Source organism: Vidua chalybeata, chromosome 4 (assembly GCF_026979565.1).
Source record: "Vidua chalybeata isolate OUT-0048 chromosome 4, bVidCha1 merged haplotype, whole genome shotgun sequence".
NCBI lineage: Eukaryota > Metazoa > Chordata > Aves > Passeriformes > Viduidae > Vidua > Vidua chalybeata.
The window spans coordinates 14,661,952-14,684,597 of NC_071533.1; the positions used below are offsets into that span (position 1 = coordinate 14,661,952).

The 22,646-nt window shown below is 38.7% G+C and overlaps 1 protein-coding gene across 1 annotated transcript; it reads left to right on the forward strand.

The window, feature by feature from the left end:
- Window positions 1–243: 243 nt before the first annotated feature.
- On the forward strand, window positions 244–4,630 carry IL21 (interleukin 21). Its single transcript, XM_053940567.1, has 5 exons — window positions 244–378; window positions 507–542; window positions 3,866–4,003; window positions 4,435–4,515; window positions 4,616–4,630. Exons 1-5 carry the CDS (start codon window positions 244–246, stop codon window positions 4,628–4,630), a joined length of 405 nt encoding a protein of 134 aa, XP_053796542.1.
- The last annotated feature ends 18,016 nt before the right edge of the window (window positions 4,631–22,646 follow it).

The window sequence follows — 22,646 nt, forward strand, 5'->3', positions numbered from 1 at the left end:
CAATCCCTGCCCCCCCACGCACAAGCTTGCATACATGCACCTAGCCAGTGGAAAAGAAAAAAGGGTTACTCATTAATCCATTCTACAAAGCTTTCCAAACTGAAATGGGTGGGCTCTCCATCTCCAGCAGGGAGCAATATATAGGTAGGTGCAGAGCTTACCTAATCACAGCTCAAACTGGAGTGTCACACTTGAACAGCACAACTTTGCTCCTGGCAAAGTTTTAAAACAGAACTCATCAGGATGAAGAGGATGAGTATTTTCTGCATACTTCTCTTCTGCTCCACTATGGTGCTGACTGCATCTTCACCCAGAACATTAAAATACAAACAGATTCAAAAGAAAATTAGAGACTTAGAAAGTATGGTGAAAGATAAGGTAAGTGATGGTATTTGTCATAATATTGAAATTCCTTTCAAGCATTATATATTGCATAGCATATATCTTGTGAAGGATATCACTTTCAAATGTTAAAACTTTTCTAACTTAGATTTGTTTTATTTTAGGATGCTGAATTGCTGCATACACCAGAAAGCCTTGTGGTGAGACTGCTTTAATTTTTTTTGTCATAATTATATAAATGTCTTCTTCTTCACATCTCTGTCCTAGTACTCTTAATGCAAGCTAGACTGAATAAGAAAATATTTCCTAAAAGCTCCTTTTTCTGGATATCTAATAGCAGAAGTGTTTATATTTTGGCATCACAATTACTATTTTGCTATTGTATGTGTATCATAACCCACCAACAGATCCCAAATTGCACATGTTCCATTTAATTAAGAAATAGTGCTAAGAGTAGGGATTCATCCAAGAGCCAGACAAGCAGCAGTGCTTTTGGGGATGCAGGTATTTGGAGTGGAAGTGCCTCCAGCTGCCATGAGCTCCAGCATGGCTGAGCTGCCCCCCTTGCCTACCACTGCAGCCAAATGACAAGTGGCACTGCAAAGCCATGTCAACAAGTGCCTCCTCTTATGTGCAGTCACACTGCTCTCTCTGATTCTGTTTGTGCAAGGACTGTGCTACCAACAGAAGACAAAACTGCATCTTCAAATATTCTCTTCAGATTATAACTAGTTAAAAACACAAGAGCAGCTCCCTGTGAACCCCTTTTTAATACAGATATGTATTTATACATTATTTAGTGCTGATATTTTCCATCTTCCAAGGTTAAGATCTTCTTATAAACAGTGAGTCATCAAGTCTGTGCACCCTCAAAAGTGGTAGGATGCAGGATGTACTGTGAATTTAAATGCTAATCATAGCAAAATCACATCTTAAAAACTTAAGAGGGTAAATGCATGCTACTTTGATAACATGCAACATGCAACTGAGGTGCTACCTGTGGCTACCTAATATTATACTTGTCTTATTAGCTGTCTTAAATTTTTGAGCCCTATTTTGTAGCACAGACAATTTTGATTGAAATATAAAAGCCATCATTATGCATTACTATGCTGTAAAAGCTATAGGCATTCTTAAAAATTTATCTACACAGGATTCTGAACTCCCTTGCAAGCAGCTACAAGAAGAAAGGAAAAAAACTCACCTCATTTCACACAGGTTTTGGTTAGCCTCTTCCTAGGCTTTACAGCTCAGCGCATGTTTAACTTGCCAGAAAATATACAGAAGCACGACCAAAACAGATGCATTCCTTTGAATTGCTAGAAATAACTTCAGTGCACAAACTCAGTGCTGGGTTTCTACTAAAACTCTTTCTAACTTGTGGTGTCAAAGTGAAAAGGAAGAGATTATTAGCTGTCATTTTAATCCAGTGCTTGCTGCTGCCTCTGAAACTAAGCAAATACAACTAGTGACTAATTGCTTAATGAGGTTGTTGGGTCTTTTTTCTTAAAAAAAAGTCATGCTCACCTCAGGAAGGAAAACAACAGCAGCCCAGGGCTCACTTGCAGCTTAGGGCCTTACCGTCTGATTCTGGGAGGTCCTAATTACCTCCTCTGAATACTAGACAAGATAGAAAATTCACATATTTAGAAGCTATTAAGTTGATACAGGTTCAGCTTCTGATGTAAAACATGTAAAAAAACATTAGTGTGCTAATAGTAATTATCACCAGCAACCAAATCAACAAACTGTTCATCCTACAGGGTGACTAAATAGTGTACCACAGTGTGACAAAGCAGCACTCAAGGTGATTAGGTGCCATCACAGGCTATTGAAACCCAATTTAATAAAAAGTTGCTCACATAACCACATTTCAAATATCAAAATATTTGAATTTTTTTTTTTATTATAACCTGCTCATGCCAGATTTGCATTTGGTCTTGAATATTCAATGAGAAAATCACCTGTTATAACATTTAGAATTAGGTGGTTTATCCCGATCTGTTTTGGCTTCCTTGAGGTTCCTTTGTCTGGACTGTTAGCCGCAATTCAATCCCACACAATTTCCTAGTACCCTCAACAATGAAGTATCCTTTCCCTTGAATAAAGAGAGGTTAGAGGACATCAATTCAAGGGAAAACAGGCTGAGAGAAAAAGCAGTGTTAAGGCTCAGGTAATTCCAGCCTGGAGGGCAAACGAGCTCTCCTGCTGGTGACTGGCACGGCAGCTGAAGTGTCACTGAGTGACACGATGCTGACGTGCCCTGGATCTGTATCTCACCCCTCTGGTCGCTAATTCCGGAAGCAAGGGCTCTACAGGCTCATCTGTAAAGCTAGTTTGAGTCAGATGCAGAGTACTGCTGCCAACTGCCTCTGATACCAATATTTTACACATTTCTAGCCCCCCTCAGACATTTCCAGTGGTCTGTGCTCCTTCATGCCTCATCCCCAAAGTGCTCAGCCCGTGACAATACGCCAGGCCCCACAATCCTTGTGGTGCCCTGATCGTTGGCTGCCTCAGCTGTAAGTGACAGCTCAGCAAAACAGAAAAGGCAGCACACATGAGAAATGCTGGTTTCTCAGCTAAGCACGAATGAGAACAAAAATGTTTTCAGTTTCAGCTGGAAAATTGATCTCTTTAAAAGACGAGTAGTATTTTTTTCCAGTAAGCAAGGCCAGTTACAGTAAGGATGCTTGAAATAAATATAAATGTGTGGCTTTTAAGGAAAACAAAATGTTTTATCTGACCAACACAGAATGTTGCTAGCAAAATTTGCTATAAGCAACATCCATGAAGGCTGCCTTGTCCTTGCCCAAGCAGCAAACTCCAGTGACATCTCATAATGCAGACGAGACGCAGCTTGGGTAGCAGTTGGCATGCAAACAAGAATGATGGCTTTGGAGCCTTTCTAATATGTGTAATCCTTCTTTGGAAAACAGAACGCAACTTAAATTTGCTTTAGTAAACATTGCTTTTCTTTCTCTGTTGACCGTTAGGTTAGTTTTGGGGATAGTTTCTGTATTGTTTCTGATGCTATCATATAGCAACATTTTAAAAGTATTTGAAAACACACAGTTCTATGTCAATTCTAATTATTAACTAGGCATTATTAGAAAGGGCACCAAAATGAGAAAGAAAAAAAGTATATTCCCACACATAGCACTGAGAGATATTTGTAATTCTTTAAAAACAAAATGCTCGTGCTTTAGTAGGCGAAAACCTACTACACATAACTGATCTACTCTTCAAGATTGTTTTCTTTCAAATGCTGTCATGATTAATAGCCAAGTAGATATTTATTTTGTTAGGAAATACTTAAGTAATTATGCAAGAACAGCTGAAGTAAAGCCTCAATATCACTTGCATATCAAAAACTAATTTAAAAAAAAAAAAAAAGGTACAGCTGAATATTCTCAGCTAATATCCTGGATACCTTCTTCTGCACATGGACTACAATCTAACATGAGCAGGAAAAAGTGCTGCAACATTGGCTTTAAAACCGTTCCTTCTTCTCCTGCCCTAGGAGGGATGCCTATCCACAGCTGTGACCTGCTTCAAGAAGGGCATCCAGAAATTGCAACCAGCGAGCAGCCAAGAAAATGAGGCGTTCACCAAAGCCATTAGAATCGTGAGCAAATTCACCTACAGAGACTCTGGAGAGGTAGGATTTCCTCACAGTGCTCAGAATTGTGATCATTGCTCCTTATTTTCTATAGCAGATGCCCCCTGCAATGGGGGATTGTAGACAGCAAATCTGCTAGAAAAAGCAATCTGCTTTTCATTACTTTGGAAATTAAAAAGCCCAATTTTTGCACTTTTGGGAGAAGCATTCCCTGTGACCCTAAAAAGTCGTATACGTGTACTTGGCAACCACACAATGTGCTGGCAGAAGGACAGGGATCACTGCAAAAAATGTGAATGAAAGGCATCATTACTAAATTCCTTCCCTTTTGAAAGCGCTTGTGTCAGAGCTTTTCCAGCTAGAAAAGGCATTGATTACAACCCTCTTGATTTTTCAGTGAGAAAGCTTGAGGTTTGATTTAGGATTGTGATGTGCTGTTTAGAGGTGCCATGATTCTCTTTATCTTCCAGCACTGTGAATTTACATGTGAATCTTATGAGAAGAAAACCCCCAAAGAATTTCTGAAGAGTTTTGAAAATCTAATGAAAATGGTAAGCAGAGTTCATTCCTCCTGGGTGCTATTTGACATTTTGCAAACCATTACAGATACCCTTATTTTACATCCTTACTAACAATGTGTTGTTTTTACAGCTATTCAAGAACTAATCTAGGACACACCAGAGCTGAAGGCCACTGAAAATCTATTTTTTAAAGCAGACACTATGTTATATTTAAGATGTGAAAAATGTAAATACTTCCCAGTGCTATTATGATGTGTTCTCTGTGTGTAGTAAGTGAAAGCTTCTCCCAAAATATTAAGGAGTCTTATTTGGATGGGTATTTGTAAGATGGATGCTATTTTGCAAGTGATTCTAGCCCCACCTTACAGGAAAAATGAAACTGTAATTTCAGAAAAACAGGCTCTTGTAAGGGACTTAACTGTCCCCCTTCTGCTGAACTAGAGATACATGAGATGGTTACTTTCGTATTTTTGTTTTGATCTTAATTGAATTTCATGCAGAGATTTCTGCAACTTTTAAAAGAAAATTAACAGAAAAATTATCAGGGGCTTTGAAGCCTCAAAGGAATCTGCTTGGGCTGATTTCCGTATTCACAATAATGCCACACACAGAGTTTTATTTATAAGTTCTTAGACTGCATCTTAGCTAACTATGGAAAAATGTCCTGCATTTAACTGCCTTCTCAATACTGGAAAAAACATTTACAAATCATACGGTATGTCTGTGATTAATATCTTGAAGCTAATGGCACATTTGCCATGGGATTCAATACGGGAGAAATATAACCCACACGCTCCAAGTGGAGATACAGGATTCTGAGGGGAAATCCTGTTTCAGAAAATGGAATTTCGTCTACACTGCCCCAGCTTAACATGATAAATACAGCAGAGGCATGACAGGTTGGTACAACCAGCCACTGCAAAATGTCCAATAAATACAGTAACTGATGATTAGTCAGAGTGAAACAGCTGTAATGCATACTGCTGTTTCTCAGAGGACAGCATTTACCTTCATATTAATGTACCATTCACACTATTCATTCTCTCTCCTCCTGATTAATTTTTAGTTTGTTATTTGCCATTTTTTCTTTAAAAATCTGTCAAGTTTTTTGTTCTGTGGAAACCTTCCTGTACAGCTCCTGAATCCTGAACATTTCTGTGGAACTATAGCCAGACAGATCATTAAAAATGTTTTAAATGAAAGTGAGTATCACAGCACTTAAAACTAGTTTTGGCAGCTTAATTATATACCACCATATTGTGCTTGCAAGGATTCTGAACCTCTGGGTTCTTCCATCTGAGCAGTAACTGCTAATTTGCCCCGAACAGATATTAGTCTCACATGAGGAAACTGATCTTGGGAAAGAGCATAAAATGTTCAAGTAAAAATTAACCTTTCATATCATTTTCTCTCTACTTAGTAGAAATGTGGTAGAGAGAGGAAACTGGAAAACAGCATAGTGTTAGGATGGAAAATTACAAGCTTAGTTACCTCCAAAAATAATGAGGTAGTATTAAAAATATTTCCATTCCTACCAATGTCATCGGCCTAAAGGAAAACTAATACAAAAAGCTTTGCTGCCTCCATATTTTCACTGTCCTGAAATGTGAACCTCCTCAAAAATGTACATCAGAAAGAGGAAGGAAGATCCTCAGGGCACAGGAAACAAAGTCAACTCTCCTTGTTTCTGGTGATGGTCATTTTGATTTAGAACATCTTTTTCTTCTCCTTTCCTTTTTCTGTTTCAAAACCTGCTTTTCCTCTGTGTAATGTTCTACCTCATACATCGATGTTTCCACATTACTGCATCAGAATTAACATTCTAAAAAAGAACTACCACTCATATGCAAGTAATCATCAAAGTACTGAGTTTAAATTATGTTCTTTCTGCACCTTCTATCCCCATTTCTCTGACTCACCTACTCGTGATGTCCCTCCATCACTAATTGGTGAGCACTATGCAAAGCTGTTGCTGCAACTGCAACAGACAAAGTCCAGGTAAAATTCCATTCCAGATTTGGATAAAAGCAACTGGGAAAACATTGAAGCATGTCCTGCAGTTGCAGTGTACCTGCTGATGTTTCTACATTTGTATTTTTTTACAAATACAAATGGGGGGTTTTAATCAAATGAGGGGTTTTAATCAAATGCCTTTATCATGAATTAAGTGCATTTTTATGTGAATCCTAGAAGGACAACCAATAAGTCAGCACTTCTCATGCAGCTCCATGGAATATTTGCATGTGCAGGGTTTTGGAGAAAGAGCTTTATTTTTGTACAAAGAGTACAGTATGTATTTCTTTATCTGTAAATGTCTTTTCCAGTAACTTGCTAAGTGCATTGAAATCACTGTTCTAAAAAGCCTGTTAAAATCTTTGTTGTGCAGACAAAATGGGATTAGCACGCCCTGACAAACACAACATTGTGTATTACATATTTATTAGCAATCATTACAAAGCATTGAGAAGCATTTGTACCTGGGACAGATATTTTATGAATGAAAAGCAATTCCCTACAGGAATGTCATAAGCTAACTAAGTACTCCAGCCTACACTGCAGCAATGCCTGAGTTTTGTCCAAGAGGCAGCATGTAATGCAATAAGTAATGTACCTACTTCTGTTTGGTGACTTGCTTCACTGTCTTTACTATGGATTTTATCACCAAATATAGTGCTAAAGCTTATTTTTTTCTTGTTTTAAACAAAATAGACTTGCTTTTTAATTGAGGTTATTTCTTGTACCTGCAGAATAACTTAATTTAAAATGTTCACTTGTAGTATTCAAAAAACTAGTGAGAAACTGCAACAAAAGTACCTTCAGAAGGTTAACTGCTCAGAGATCTTACTGAAAACTGAAATTATTGGACAAGCCAGTCCAGCTACATATGGAGAATATTAATCACAAAATTGGCACAGCTGATTTAGGCCAACACCACACCTCTGGGCAGTGTCAGCACAGTCACTGTGGGCAACTCTGTGCACTTCAAATATGCACTGATTTACAAGATGTGAGGACTTGTGTTCACTCTGATTTGTCAGAGTTATCAAAGACTGAGTGTATTATTCAGGGTGTGCTATTTGAAGAACAGGATAAATGAAAAACAGGAAATCTGTGCAGAACAAACCAGTGTTCAAGAAGACATCATCTTGTTCTGCAACAGCATTCTCAGAAGGAAAAATGAAGATGCCCAGGAGGAACTTGTGACCTTAGGAAGAACTAGGCACCACAAATCTAAATGTGTACACCCTCTTATTTCCTTTCACGAGATGAACTTTCTTTGTACTAAGTGCACTCTGCAGGAACTGTGTGTTTCATTAACAGAGTACATTCTGTAAGCCATAAAAGCTCATTACCTCCCAGGGAGGCTTTAAAATATATTTATGATTTTGATCATAAGTGCCCTTTGTAGGCACTTCGAGATGTGTTTTAGCATGGTATATACAATTTTGTATAATATTTACTTTTACTGAGAGGATTCTTTATTTTTATACCAATTGATTAATCTAATTTAATTATTTATTGCATTTCTGTAAAGGGAATGTTCATATTAAGGACTATGTGGTTTGATTAATTTATATGCCTGTGATATTAAACAATTTTAGCTACTACCATTTCCTCTTGTTCTTTTCTTCAAAAACATATTTTTGTAGTTATCTGTGAGAGAACTATTCCCTGTGGGTTTTCCAGCCACTTGTTTCACAGACGTGGTTTGGAGTGGGGTAAATTGTTCCTGAGTATTTCTGCATCTCACTGAGTGAGATGAATCAGACTTGACTAACAGTTAATTCTGGATGAATCCCAGCATATGTGATTCCTGCTGCTTTCTCGTACGCAAAGACAGGAGGGATCCCTCCATCCAGTGGGAAAACCCCCAGCGAATAGTTCTTACTACAAATAGGTAACTTCAAAACTTCCTTACAGTGTTCTCTGCTTTGCACTTGGGCTGATGACCCATGTTGTAACAGGAGCAAAGGTGAAAGAGAACGTTTCTTACTCAAAAATCTTTGCCCAAGCTGCTGATCTCCATTGCTGTACTGCCACCTTTTGACGGCAGTTTGGAAATTCAAAGCAGTTCCAGACACAAAACCGGCAAGCTGAGTATCACTGTCATGACAGTGAGCTTTGAGATACACCACAGACGTAACAACTAAGTTCTCCACCTGCCGTTTAGCTTTCCCTTTTCCTCTTCACATAGCTGAAGGTCCAATAGTGTTACTGTTGTAGCATCGTGAAGACCATGTTTAAAAACATCCCTTACCACACCAGTCAGGTTCTTCAGCAGCTCCTTTCCCTTTGCAAGAGGATGTACAAATAGATGCTGTGTCCATGTGTCCCTTCCTTAAGTGTCCAACAACCTACCAGGAGTTCTCTCCGGCTCTCTTTAGACTGTTTGTAAACACTCCTCTTACCTCTTTCCATTTTTTGAAGATGACCTTATTATTAAACTTCACTGCCCACCCCTGGTTCTCCATCTTCCTCCCATTCTAATTACCAACACTTGTTGTCCCAACCCCAGTTCACTTTCTTCCTCCTGTTACACTTCCTCCAGCTTCCCTTCTGTTATCAGGGAATTTTCAGACACTCAGATGATGCAAGATCATCAGCTGCACAATTCCATTAAAATGGAAAAAGAGCTGAACATAATGCTAGTGGTCCACATAAAGTTTAATTCCTTACCATCTACAGGAGAACATCTGACAACAAAGAAGTCAGAAAGATTTTCACTTCGAAGCCAAAGAAGTGAGAGAAGCACTCACAAACCAGCTGTAGCAGGAGATACAGTAGATTTCATATCAAGCTTATCACAACAAATTAGACAAACACTGTGATAGAGCAGCTCTCTCCATCCTCTCTTAAATCCTTTAAAAATGTAGAGACAATGAACAACAAAAGGGTCAAGGCCAGTGCCAGCTGATATGAGGACAGGATCTGCAGGGGGTGAAACACAGAAAAGTATTTGAGCTCAGCACCCCAAATCCAGCATTTTATCAAACCGAGAAGCAACTCCAAGTTTATCACTGCCTTTATGAATGGCTAGGAAATGCACCAGTGTAGAGAGCAGATCACTGCACAAGAGGGCAGCAGGCAGCTGAGAAAGGAAAGGAGATCTTCGCTCTCCTTCTCTTCCTGACCCCGCCCAGCTCGTAAGAAATTAATCTACGAACCCTCAAATGTGGGGAAATACAGTTCAAACAGGGAACTTAACTAAAAATGCTCCCATTTCTGTGTTCTCTTTTACAGGCACATTTCAAATACCACCTACTTAATAATTCCTACTTCTTCCCATATTCTGTTCTTTCCCAAACACTTAACTCCTCATTCATTTCACTCCTCCCTTCTACCCTCCATCTCTCCTTTAGGGAAACCACTTTAGTTATGCCTGACATTTACAACTCTTGCATTAACACCAGACAGGACAAAGCATTGGAAAATCTTGCCATCTTACCTCAGAGGTACCATTAGAGGAAGCATCACCTGAAAACATCACCCTTCAGCATGGAGCATTTGACCCATTTCTAAATGTCTAACCCACTACCTGCAGATGTACAGTTACAAGTATTCCTTATGGTCTGCCTCTCCCTTTAGGTGCCTCACATCCCAGTTAGCTGCTACACTCTACTGCCCCCCTATTTCACGTTCATCAATTATTTTCATTTCCTGTTTTACACCCTGCAAAGAGCTGAGCAAACACCAGGTAACATGTGGAATGCAGCAGGTGCAGCTGGAGGTGGTGGGAAAGGTGTAGTACAAATTCCCAAACACCTAAGCTGGCAAGCTGGCATTAAGAATTTTTTTATGGCACTGAAGAACAAAATACAGGGAACCTACTGCCTCAAGCTCCTTTTCCACCTGTTGCACTGGGCAGGGTTGGCTTAAACCATTTCCCGCTTCTTCCCCCTACCAGCCCCCAACAGTTGAATTTTTTGGAGGGAGCAGGTGAGGTGGCAAATTATATTTGCTCTGGGTCAGTTTTCTGACCCAGACTCTGCCTTTTAAAACATGCCCTCATGAAGTATAACTGTTCTGCATCAGAAGACTTCCCTTAAAAAGATGTTGTACAAGGCAAACTCAGAACCAGACTGAGCTGGGAATTTTTCAGCACAAGTTCTTCTACTGGAGGATAACGATTTGTTGAAACTGAAACTTTACAACTTTCACTGCAACAGTCTGACAAAACTTTGAGCAAAAACCTTTTCTCAGGCCCAGGATGGAATTTCTGTTATAAACAAAAGCATGCAAACAAGAGCAGAGCAGGGTGCAGGTTTTTGGGATAGGAAGTGATTGCTGGAATTGGGCTCCAAACCCTGCTCTGCTTTATTTGGCTTCTCCATTGGGACACGCTCCACCAAACTGCCAGAGGAGGTGCCTAATCCACAGGCTACTGATGGCTGTGGATCAGTCTCACACTTTCTTGAATGCTTTTTTATTAAAACAGCTGAGAGTTCTCAACATCATTTCAGAGTGACACAGAGGGGAATAAAGGTCAAAATTGGAAAAGTGACACTTCTGTGAGATGGGGAAATATTTTCCTAGGTAGTTCTATGTGGTTCTCATATGATTTGTCTCAGTGTTTGAGACAATTCTCCAGCAAATTTCCCAGTCTGACACATATGCCTCTTTTAGGCTTTAAGAACAACTCAGTGGGCAGCAGAGCAATAAAGGTCAGATGAAGAGCAGCAGAGGTACATAGCAAACAGTAAATCCCTCTGTGGAATGAAAGAAACCACAGGTTGAAAAGTCACTGGGAGAACAAAGATGGATAGTAATCTCATTTAAAACTTCTCCTTCAGTGAAAGTTTCTGTATGAGTACTGATCCATCAATAACCCATTTTGCAATCAAAAGCACCCAGGGTGCTTTCCCAGGCCCCACAGATCTCCTTATTTTCCATCAAGACAAAGCACCAACACTACGAGTTCAGTCCAGTGAAACTGCTCTGTACCAACAGTCAGATATCAGCACATGACTATGGACAATTCATACTCAGTTTTTCAGGTAAAGAACAATGATTCATGTCTTAAAAGATATTATAAACATATTTTAAACTCTCTAAGTGTAAGACAGATACATAGTCCCATACATTTGTAAAATACTATTTGCTAATTATCATCATAAATATTATTAAAATGCCAGTTCTTTCTGTTGCTCAGTTTGAATGTTGCTTATATATAAAAAACTATTCTGACAACATCTAGCTGTTAATGGTGACCAACTAAAAACTGGTCATGTTGATGGGATCTAGCACATAACCTTAACAGGAGTTTGATAGTGATTAGATCTCAGACTTTTGATACCCAAAATCATACTAGAAGTGGCCCACCGTCTTATTATTATTTACACAGATTTCATTTGGTTTAGCTGCTTTGCAGCATAACAAACATGAACCAGCTTCCCTGTTACTCTATACTTCTCCCTTATTTTGCACTGCATGGGTTTCAATTCCTAGCTTATCCTGCAAGATTTAAATGGTGAGAATATGTCCTTTTCAGTGAAAGCAGAGGGATGTGACCTCAGAGAGAACACAGACTACACCTTGTACCTGATGCATGGCCACAGGCAGTGGTCAGAGGAGGAGGCACCAGCAGATGGGACCTTACAACAGGTCCTGTGTCACCTCCTGGGGTTTCCTGAGAACCACGCACCAGCCCAGCCCCAGCAGAAATGGCTGCCTCTGTACAGCGCTCTGCATGCTGCTCACAGCACTCAGTGTCCCTGAGAGTCAGGAGCAGATAATTTCAGTTTCCATCATTATCAATTTCCAAAGTACCAATCCACCTAATTAAAAAAAACCTTTTATTAAAAAAAAAAAAAAAATAACAGGGAAAGCTTACAAACAGCAAAGCTCTTTACAAGAAAACCTTCAGAGAATATGACTAATGCACCTGTACTTTTTAAATATAATAAAACATTGAGTCAAGGCCAACTCATACTCTTACTCTGATTTTTTTCTTTTGTTGTTTTGTCCTTAAAACCTTTCAATTATTTTCTGTATGGAAAAAAACATAAACTTAGTTTCTGAACACAAGTAAAAGTCCTTTCACTTCTACTTAGAATTCAGGATTCTCACAAGTGCTGCAGTGCAAGAGGCCCCACACAATCCTTTTATCTACAGTAGCAAAGGAAATGCTTTTCACTTTCAGGGCACTGCACAGTAGGTCTGGAGTTTTCCCAAATACAATGAACTTGCTGTTCGTTGGTTTGGTTTGGTTTTTTCCCGTCTCTGCTTCTACTGATTTGCAGAAAATGTCAAGGCACACACAGATTTAAAATTAATACTTGGATCTTTGTGTCCAAATTCTACATGTGGAAACCTACTGCTAATTGTCCAATTAAAATATATGCAGGAGTTGGGTATTATGACAGAACACAAAGAGTAAGTAAGTCCATACACAGCACAAACTTCAGATAATATCAGTATTGGAGTTGTCAAAGAGTGAACACAACTCCTTTTTTAACATTGGCTAAGCTACATGGCTACAAGACTGGCTGATATTCCTCCTATCAGCTGTTTGGCCAACACACAAAAAACTATTATTATTTCTTTTCACTTACATAATTTCCAGTTCAAATATTAAATTAGGTGGCTTAAATAATTCTAAGTTTCCCATAAATAAATTAATAAACCTTGGGGACAAAATTAGTGAGAAAATGAACACGTGTACATCTGTAGAGTTATTAATGATGCTTCTGCTAATATTTCTGCTGAATATTTGTGCTTCCTGTTTAACATCAGAAATTCCTCTCCCACAGATCTTGGTTTCACTCTCTGTTTTCTCCTTGGGCATTTAAGTGGAACCTTTTGACATTTTTGCTTAGCCATATATAGCTATGAGTTCTGGAGGCAGTAATGAGTACTGTTCTATGAGATAGAACATAAAATACTCAATGTCTCAGAAAATATTCCCCCAGTTTTTCTGAACGTAGAATCTAAATGTACAGATTTTCATAGATACCAGACAAAGAACCACTTGTAAAATTTTATATGGAGTTATAAAATAGGAGTTAATCAGAATAAAGTAATAAAATTACTTTTGGAATGGAGAGATGCTCTGGAGTGTGTTTTTTCAGAACTGCACATCATAATTCCTACTATTATTAAGCCAAAGTGCATTATTCTATCACAAATTCCATTGGGAGGAAAAATGAGCCAAAATCAGGAGACAGACATATAAGGTAAGTGTTCCATAGCTGTATATCAAAATGAAGAAATTCATCAATGCAAATCAGTTCTTGGTTTCTGTGAGATCAGGATTAACAGTGGATTATTCAAAAGGAGGCACCAAGTTCCTGCAAAACACAGCAGTGAATTTTCACTGTCATTTACTCATGAAGATTAAAGCAGAGTCAGCACCTTCCCCAGGCATGGGGGAGGCAGTGTCATAGCCAGAATGACAACATGGGAGCCTCTGAACCACAGCCCTGCTGAAGGTCACACTTTACCACTTACCTTGTAGGTAATCCTACAAAAACCCATCAGGACTGGGCAGAAAGGAAGAAATTAATATACAGTCATCTAGGAGAACAGGAAGAATTAAGATTCTATACCCAGCTAAAAAAACAGGAGAGGGAAAACCCTGAATTACCACAAGCAAGGATCTACTATGTAGCATAGGGGGAAGCCCCTACATTCTACCTATGAATCACATTCATTTAATAATGAAATTATAACCCAAACCACAAGAGGTATTCTGTATCCTAACCGTTTTTTTTGGTTTTTTTTGGGGTTTTTTTTTGTGGTTTTGTTTGTTTGTTTGTTTTGTTTTTGTTTTTTGGGGTTTTTTGTTTGTGTTTTGTTTTGTTTTGTTTTTTTTTTTTGGTTGGTTGGGTTTTTTTTGTTTTTTTTGTTAAAAACATAGGAAATGGGGTCAGAATTGCTATTGTTTCTCATGCTGTAAGAGAAATCTGTCTCAATCACAGAGGCTTTGCACATTAAGATTGTGAGCTACTGGGAGATCCATTTTGGAAGATAACATTTGCAATAATAAGTATTTGAAATTAAGCAAAATTTTAGATAGGTATTTAAGTCAAGGAACATGGAGTCACAGAGTATTTCGGGTTGGAAGGCACCTTAAAGATCATCTAGTTTCAACCCCCTTGCCATGGGTAGGCACACCTTCCACCCGACCAGGTTGCTCAAAGGATAATAAATGTGGAAAAAACCAAACAAAAACCCCCCAAAAATTTCCCTTGTACTAGAGCTACCTTCATTACACACCACCCATATGCATATCCACTTCCTAAAGAGCCTCCTGAAACAATAGACATTGAAGAGCATGAGATAAGCCATGATCTCTTATTTCATAGACAAATGCACTCAATTTTAAGTGCTGAAAGATTCAAGATGAGAAACTCCAGCTGACATCCAAATTTCTACTATGTGCCATTTCTACACTCCTCTACCCTGTGCTTTATCAGCTAGAATTTCTCTTCCATTAATCTAGCAACATAGCCCAAGGCTAGGTTTAAAGAGGGGAAAGGCAGGGAATTCTTCCTAAATTTTTAAGCCTCAATCAGTGTTTTCTAAGAAGTGACATTTTTGGTTTGGGAATAAATGCAAACAAACAAACAATCAATCTACCACAAACTTTGTACTGATATCACAACATGCCTCAGGAAAATCTATCTCTTACTACTCTGTTTTCCACAGCAGCTGAGTCCTTTTCCACATAAATCCAAATCAATCAAAATAAAACTCAGTGGCTCATTTTCACACATCCTAAATAAATAGAAAATGGAGTCTTGGATTTAAAAAGTCAGAAAATCCTCTTGCCATGCTTAGGTGCTGGCATCTAAGAAGTGACATCTTCCCAAAAACTCCTTCCTTATATCCATTAGATATTCTTCTTGCCTCTACTTTGTTCCACGAAACAGTTGGTCAGTTAATTCAGCAGTAAATGTTCTCATTTTCTTAAACCCTTAGTATTTTTAAGAGATTTTGATGTCTAATATTGTCAGTTGATATCATCTTCCCTTTACAAAGGATATTATAATGACTTGCCTCTGTCATCAGGGGAAGTAATTTTCAGCCATGAAGTGTTTTACCGACTAAAAATTCCAAAACAAAAACATCTCACCAGAAAAGGAAAGAAGATCACAAAAAATACATATAACTCTATCAATAAGCTTCAATTTTCAGATGTTCATGCTAACAATGGCTAATTCTTATACTCCATAAGCAATTACTCGATCTTGACAGGATCGGAAAGAACCATCAACATTAAATCACTTTAAAACAGCAAGATTCAAAATTTGATGGTAACTCCATATCAGAATGTGAAAAAAAGAAGTAAAAATCATATTACATCAAAACAATCAGAAAATCCTTTGAATAGGTGGTGTTTCACAGCAATAATATTTAATTTCCTTCTGGAAGTATCAAGAGCTTTGTCTGGAGCACTCAAAAGCTGATCAAAGCCTCCTATTTTGCATGGAAAGCTAATTACCAGAAAAGGCTTCTGGAAAGCAGGGATTAGTGACAAAAGCCTGGCACTTTATTTCAATATCTGGCTCAAATCTTTACACCTCAATTTAGAAACAAATGGCTTCCGTCAGATTGGTCATTAAAGGCCAAAAAAAGAAGTTTTTTGCAATAAGAAGTAACTATATAAACCTAGCACAAATATAAAAGCAGTTTTCTAGAATCAAAATAATAACAAAATTCCTTGTTCACTTCTCTTTCTGTAACATAAATCTGAAAAAAATATACTGCAAAGTCCTTTTATCATTATTGTGATAATGATAAAAGGAAAGTAGCAGTTTCATACATTGAGCATCTAAGGTGTAAGAAATCCTCTATTTCCCTACAGGAAATCCTCAAGCATCCAAGATATTTATTTGTATTTGAGGAGACTGAGGGGATACCTCCTGGAGGTCTTCAGCATCCTCACAAGGTGCTGATCCCTTCCTTCTCATGACAGGACTTGAAGTAATGGCATGAAGTCCACAAGAATTGCCTAACCAGGGAGGGTTAGGTTGGATATCAGGAAAAGTTTCTTCCTGCAGAGGGCATCTGGGCACTGGAACAGACTCCCTAGGGAAGTGGTCACAGTACCAAACCTCAGAGAGCTCAAGTGTTTGGACAATGCTCTCAGGTACACAGCGTGACTCTTGGGAATGTCCTGTGCAGGGCCAGGAGTTAGAATTGATCCTGATGGGTCCCTTTCAACTGAGGATATTCCATGATTCTGTGATATTTATGGGCTACATCCTGCAGCAGATTGAAATCCTTCACTTTTCCATGGTCCACAGGTGGAAGGTACATTTAGTTATCTGTTTTCATATGGGTTTTTTTTTTGGTCCATCCCATCCTCCTCTCCCACCTTTGTCTCTCCCCTTCCAGAAAGCAACACCTTAGCATTTGGATATGAATGTCACTCTGTGGCCAGCACCATAAATAGATGATTACAGTAGAATAAACCACAGTAATTTTCATACTTGGTTCCACAATTAGTGTTTTCTGTGGTTAAAAAGGGAACTTCTCACCCTTCACACATTTGCTGGTTCCCCACTCTACCTCCTGGAAGCCAGCCTTTCTCACATGCTGTACTTCTGATACACCAAATCCAAAAGAAGGTTTTCTTAAAAATTTTGAAATCGAATAGGCACAAAATGATACATTCAGGGACTTCTTGGCTCCTGTTCACTGATATAAAACCCTTTGTATTACTAAAAGTTTTAAAACGGGATCTGGACAGTGTGAGGGGACCAAATGCTTACTCTCTCATGCATTTCATTATGGAATATATGACTGAAGTTGCTGTGATGCACTTGCCACCAATAAATCACTGTCAATCTTTCCTTCAGCAAGATATGGAAAATGAAAAGTACAGTAATTTGAATAGCGGTGGGCAAATTTCTCCATCGCTTTTGCTTCCATTGCCAAATTTGTAATGAAGAAAGTCCAGAGACCAAGTGAGAACCCAGCACCAAAACTTCAACCTCGCTTTCCACAGTCGGTTCTATTGACCTTCAAATCTGGCTATTGAAGCAGAAAATCATCCAGTACACATTGTAATTGTGTCATTTAAATATTTTACTCTGTGGTTTAATAGATTTCTATTCTATTAAGATTGCAGAAACCAAGGAGAAGTATAAACTCTAATCAGATCAGTGTGGTCCCTTATGAAACCTCTAACTACATGATCAAAGTTTCTATTTCCTGCACTTTTTAATACTAGTGAGCAAAAGTAAATGGTAATAGACGTGATGAGGTCACAAACCAAATGTTTTTATGGTATTTGGATACTTCAGCCCACTTTTCTCAGAGTACATTCCATTGCTTCAGAAGAGCAAGTGTGAAAATCAGTCATATTCTTTCTGCTTCTGTGCTGTTCAGTCTTGCCTTGTTGTAAACAGCCTTCAGAGCTGCAGAAATGTAGAAGCATCTTTCCCAAACTCCAGGAAATCTTGATGTGCAAGACTTAACACCTTAATCCTACTGAACACAAGTCTTCTAGGAATTATTATTACCCGTAATTGCTCAGCGGTGTGCTCAATGTAACGTGACAGCAGCTTGCATCCTTCTGTATTTACACAGTGAACAGAGAGGATTTGGATTTCACTGGTCATGGCTGGGCATTATTATCATGTGAATGACAATAACAGGGCATGCATTTAGACAGAAAACATGTTCTAGGTCTGAAGTGTTTCACAACTCTTGCAATTCTGCCACCCAAGAAGTCTCCAACGGTTTGGAACTTAATACTCTGTTTCATAACTGGCTGAGTATTGCAGAAACTTACCCACCCCATTCCAACACAACCTTGAAAAAACTTGCTTCTACCAAGATCCATGGATTTTCCAGAGCCCTTAATGACACTCTTTAGGCACCAAAGGGAAGAACCACACACACTGTCATGTCTGATTTCTCCACTGAGGCTGAGAGCTGGGCGGGAGCTGACAGAGGTGCTACCCCAATCGTCCAGATCAGAGGCAAGGTAGAACACCCAATCTCCTCTGCAGCCCACGCAAGTGCATTTCCTTTCTGAGAAAACCAAGCTGCAGGAGGGAGGGTGACGCACACATGGGGCTCACTCGGCTACAGGGTCATGATGTGGCTGGGGCAGACGTGCAGCTCTAGGGGCAGGCATTTCTAAAATCACCACAGGATTTGAATTATGAAATATACTTGTACCACACTGGATTAATTTCATTATGTCTCACACACATTACTGAGACCTTGGGCAGGGTATAAATTTGGCTCTGATCCCTGTACTGATGTTCCTGTGCCAAATAAACTGAACATAATTTTTCTATACATGAAACACGTGTGTTGAGTGGTTTTGAATGAACTAAAGATAGTGAACTGCTGTGCCTAATAGGAACAGATGTAAACTCCTTAAAACTGTCATTTTTTAGCAGTAACAAGGCATTACAGACATGTAAGAAATTCAGCTTGTCTACTTCAGCATTTGCATTAGGACCCAAGATGGCTCTGCTCCATCTATGTCAATAAAATTATTTTCATCATGAGTAAAAGTTGAAGAATCAGGAACACTCCTTAGCTCTGAATCCCACTGAGGGATTTTCCTAGCGAAATATATTTTTTCTCCAGTTTTACATTCAAATTCACCTCATGCCAGGTCACTAGTATGGAAATTTACCCTTGTAATCATGGATAAATTTGCATTTGTATTCATTATTTCTGCGGGGTACCCCTAAAAAAACTTGCTCAAAAATAAAGCAAATGGCAACTTCTAATTGTTTTTGGTGAAGAAAGGAAAGGGATGCAGTCCCTTCATTTCCAAAGAACAGCAGAGCTTCACAGAGCTCAAGCAAGGGCAACAAACACAATCAAATTTCTGCTGTTTTGTTCAGCAAACAAGTAGGACAGTAAAGAAAGGCTAGAAAAGAGGCAATTCTTGTGGACAAAGTTCGACCTAATTTTAAGTGTCACAGCACAGGCAGACAGGAAGACTCACCACCTCTTCCAGTACCAGGATCAAAAGGTAAAACCAGCAAATAAACCTAGCAGGACCCAGGATCAAAACATGCAGAGCCACAGTAGGCTGATGTGTGGAACCTGCCAAGCATTTGTTCTCTCTCTGGATCCTAAGAGTGGTTCAAGGAAGTACAAGAGTATCATACTGGCCTTGGGCACAGCATTGGGAAAAACAAATCAGTGTGGGCAAGCCCCTGTTGTTCCTCAGTAAATTCCACACAACCAATCTGAAGCAAGTAGGAAAAGCCAGCAAAGGGAAAATAGAATCAAGGAAGGGAACTTTGAGAGAATGGGAACAACATTGTAACAACGCCTGCGCACAGCTGGGAGCCAGCCAGCACTGAGGGGGTACCCGAACACCTTCTGTCTCTACCTAGTGACAAATCTAGGCCATCTGCTTAGCATGTGCACTATCACAGCACTCAGCAAGGCAAGACACGGTTCTTTGTGGGCTGTAAGCATCCTGTATGGTTATAACCTGACACTGGCCTTTTGACCCAGTAGGGCAATTTCAACTTGCATTTTATCATACATTTTTTAAATCCAGACCCTGAGAACAGTTTGGCAACAACCTGCCTTGTCAGCGTATGTACCAGGCTCTTTCCCACTGTAGAACAATAATATTGAGAATCAGAAATCTTTTGCCTTTGGGCTTTTGCTTCACTTCTCATTCCAAAATGAAAACAAGCATTGTTCTAATTTGAGCTACCCAGAGTAACTGATAGACCTCAGTTTCCTTCCAGCCACAACAAAGCACTTTTTCCGATTGACCAAGATGCTCTGATTTGAATTCCTCTTTGCAGGACACCTCCATTTGGCTTTCCCTAACAGATTTGTGCCTCATCAGCAGTGCATTAGTATTGGTTTCTACAACTGTGCACCTAAAGAGAAGTGTGAACCAAAACTAGCAGAGGTTAACACTTCTATTATTTTGTGGGTATACCAACAACACTTTTAGCAGGTTTGGTGCACACTGTACTAAGAGGAAGTTGGTAACTAAAGTTTTGGCAACACTTCACTATGGAGATAACCTTACAAAGTCCATTTGAATGTAAAAGGAAAACATGAGTAAACAGGACTAATCATCCTTGTAAATATATGCTGGACCTCCTGAAGATAGACTATTCCTAGACAAAAAGAAGCTGTTCAAGTTCACCCAGAAATCTTGCAACAATTAAAGTATTTCCTATGTAAACACAGCACACTATCTTAACGTGCAACATCCAGCTTTAATCCTTACCCTTTATTGATCAAGCTTCCCAAATTCGCATTCAGCCATAACTCTCACAGTAATTCATCTTCTCATTCAGACTTGCAATCACACCAAATTTTACCAGAAAACAAGAACACCAACTCCGAAGTTCATAACCTTTGTAAAATTACTTCCTGAAAAGTAGACTACAGTGACAGGAAACACCAAGGGCTCCCCATACCTTAACTAAATCCACACCTATTCAACAATCACTGACAAGATTTTTAGAAAGATTAAACTTGTGTGTCACACAGCTCCTAAGGAGAGATTAAAGTTACTTTGCCTAAGGACAGGCTCTTTTATAACTAGAACATTTTTTATTTTTGAAGTATTCCCTCTTAATGTTGGTCCTTTCAATGGAAGATTACATCAAACGTTGGTTTTGTGAAGAGATTCCCAATTGTCAACTATTTCCAGGTCATTTTAGTCAAGCCTCCAAAACCAAAAGTTAAAAAAAAAAAAAAAAAATCCCCACTGTCATCCTTGAAGGAAAAAAATCACTCTACTCAATTACTCACAATCTACTCAAACAATTACTCACTTTGGGGCTGGGTTTTTTTGGCACTTTCTCCTGAAACAATGTCCCCAATCAAGTACAATATTCAACTAGCTAATTCTGTTATTCACTCATACATTTAAATACTAATACATTAGGGAATCCACTGCATTTATCTGGAAACTATTCTACTTGTAGGATCTAGCAAAAAGATGAGAAAAACAGAGAAAAGGCTGAAGAAGAAAAGTGGTAAATGTCTCCTTTTGATGGCATAAAATCCAATCAAAAACAACTGCCACTCAATCCTTTATTCAAATCTTCAACGTGTTTCCACAAGTCTCCCTTCTGAGCAGAATAAGAATATTAAAGGTTTATTTTCTATAGGTTATTGCAAGCAGAAGTCAACCTCTGTTCCCCTAAAATTCTCTGAAATACAATTAGAAAGTGTTAAATCAACAGACCATGATCAAAAATTGGTTATCACTTTCATCAGACGTATGAACTCTGCTGTGATTCCTGTGACTCTACTGGCAGTAATCTTGTACTATAATAGGAGTCTGAAAAAAACCCACATACAAACTAAAGTACCAACCAAGACATTCACTTCAGCTGAATACTACTTTGTTCTGGGGATGGAGAAAGGAGGCAAGCACCTTGGATCAACAAGATGCCAAATGCCTCACCGAAACCACAACCTACCCTCAAAATTCACAGTCAGCAGGTTTTCAAGGGCAGAAAATGAAAAATGAAAAAAAACAAAACAAAAGAAACAAAGATGGAAGTTTTCAGATTAGAAAGACAAATAAGTCTAAAACAAGAGGAGTCAGACCCTATGTAAAAACTTTTCCAGACTTTGAAGTTGCACAGATTAGGGTTTAGTCAGTGTGTGTCATTTACTAAAAGAGAAAACTAGTCCTTATTCTTTAAATTAGGCACAAGTACTACCAAAAGTATAAACAATCCAATAAAACAAGAATCTTCTCTCTTTCCAATTCTCTGACCCACAAATACAGTTTCCCTTTAAAATATGTGGTTTACTGCTAATTAATCTTCCTTGAAAATTTAGGCAACGCTTTTACAGTGTTTCTTAAAGCTTTTCAGGCAGGGTGCATTTTCTTAGAGCATTGTTTTAGTGTAATTAAATTTGGAGAAAAAAATGAGATATAAATCAACTTACCTTTCATAATAGTGCATTAAAACCAAATAGAAACCCCGCTGTATTATATGGTCACTGGTACCTGGCCCCAACACTTTTTAAAGGCAGGATTTTTCCAGTTCAGCATTTGTAGCACTACTTTATCCTCTGTGATTCCAGGACAATTTAAATTAGTAACTTCATTTCCTGTTAAAATGCTATCAACTCTGGTGAAGCTGGGAGGATTAAATCAATGAATAAAACCCCAAGTAATTTTTTGCCCAGTAATAAATATGAGCACAGACTGAGCATGATAACTGAAATCCGACCAGCACAGC

Coding starts and splice junctions, on each gene's coding strand:
- IL21 (XM_053940567.1), top strand. CDS start 244: ATGAAGAGGATGAGTATTTTCTGCATACTTCTCTTCTGCTCCACTATG. Junction 379..506: donor AAAGTATGGTGAAAGATAAG/GTAAGTGATGGT, acceptor GTTTTATTTTAG/GATGCTGAATTGCTGCATAC. Junction 4,004..4,434: donor CCTACAGAGACTCTGGAGAG/GTAGGATTTCCT, acceptor TTTATCTTCCAG/CACTGTGAATTTACATGTGA.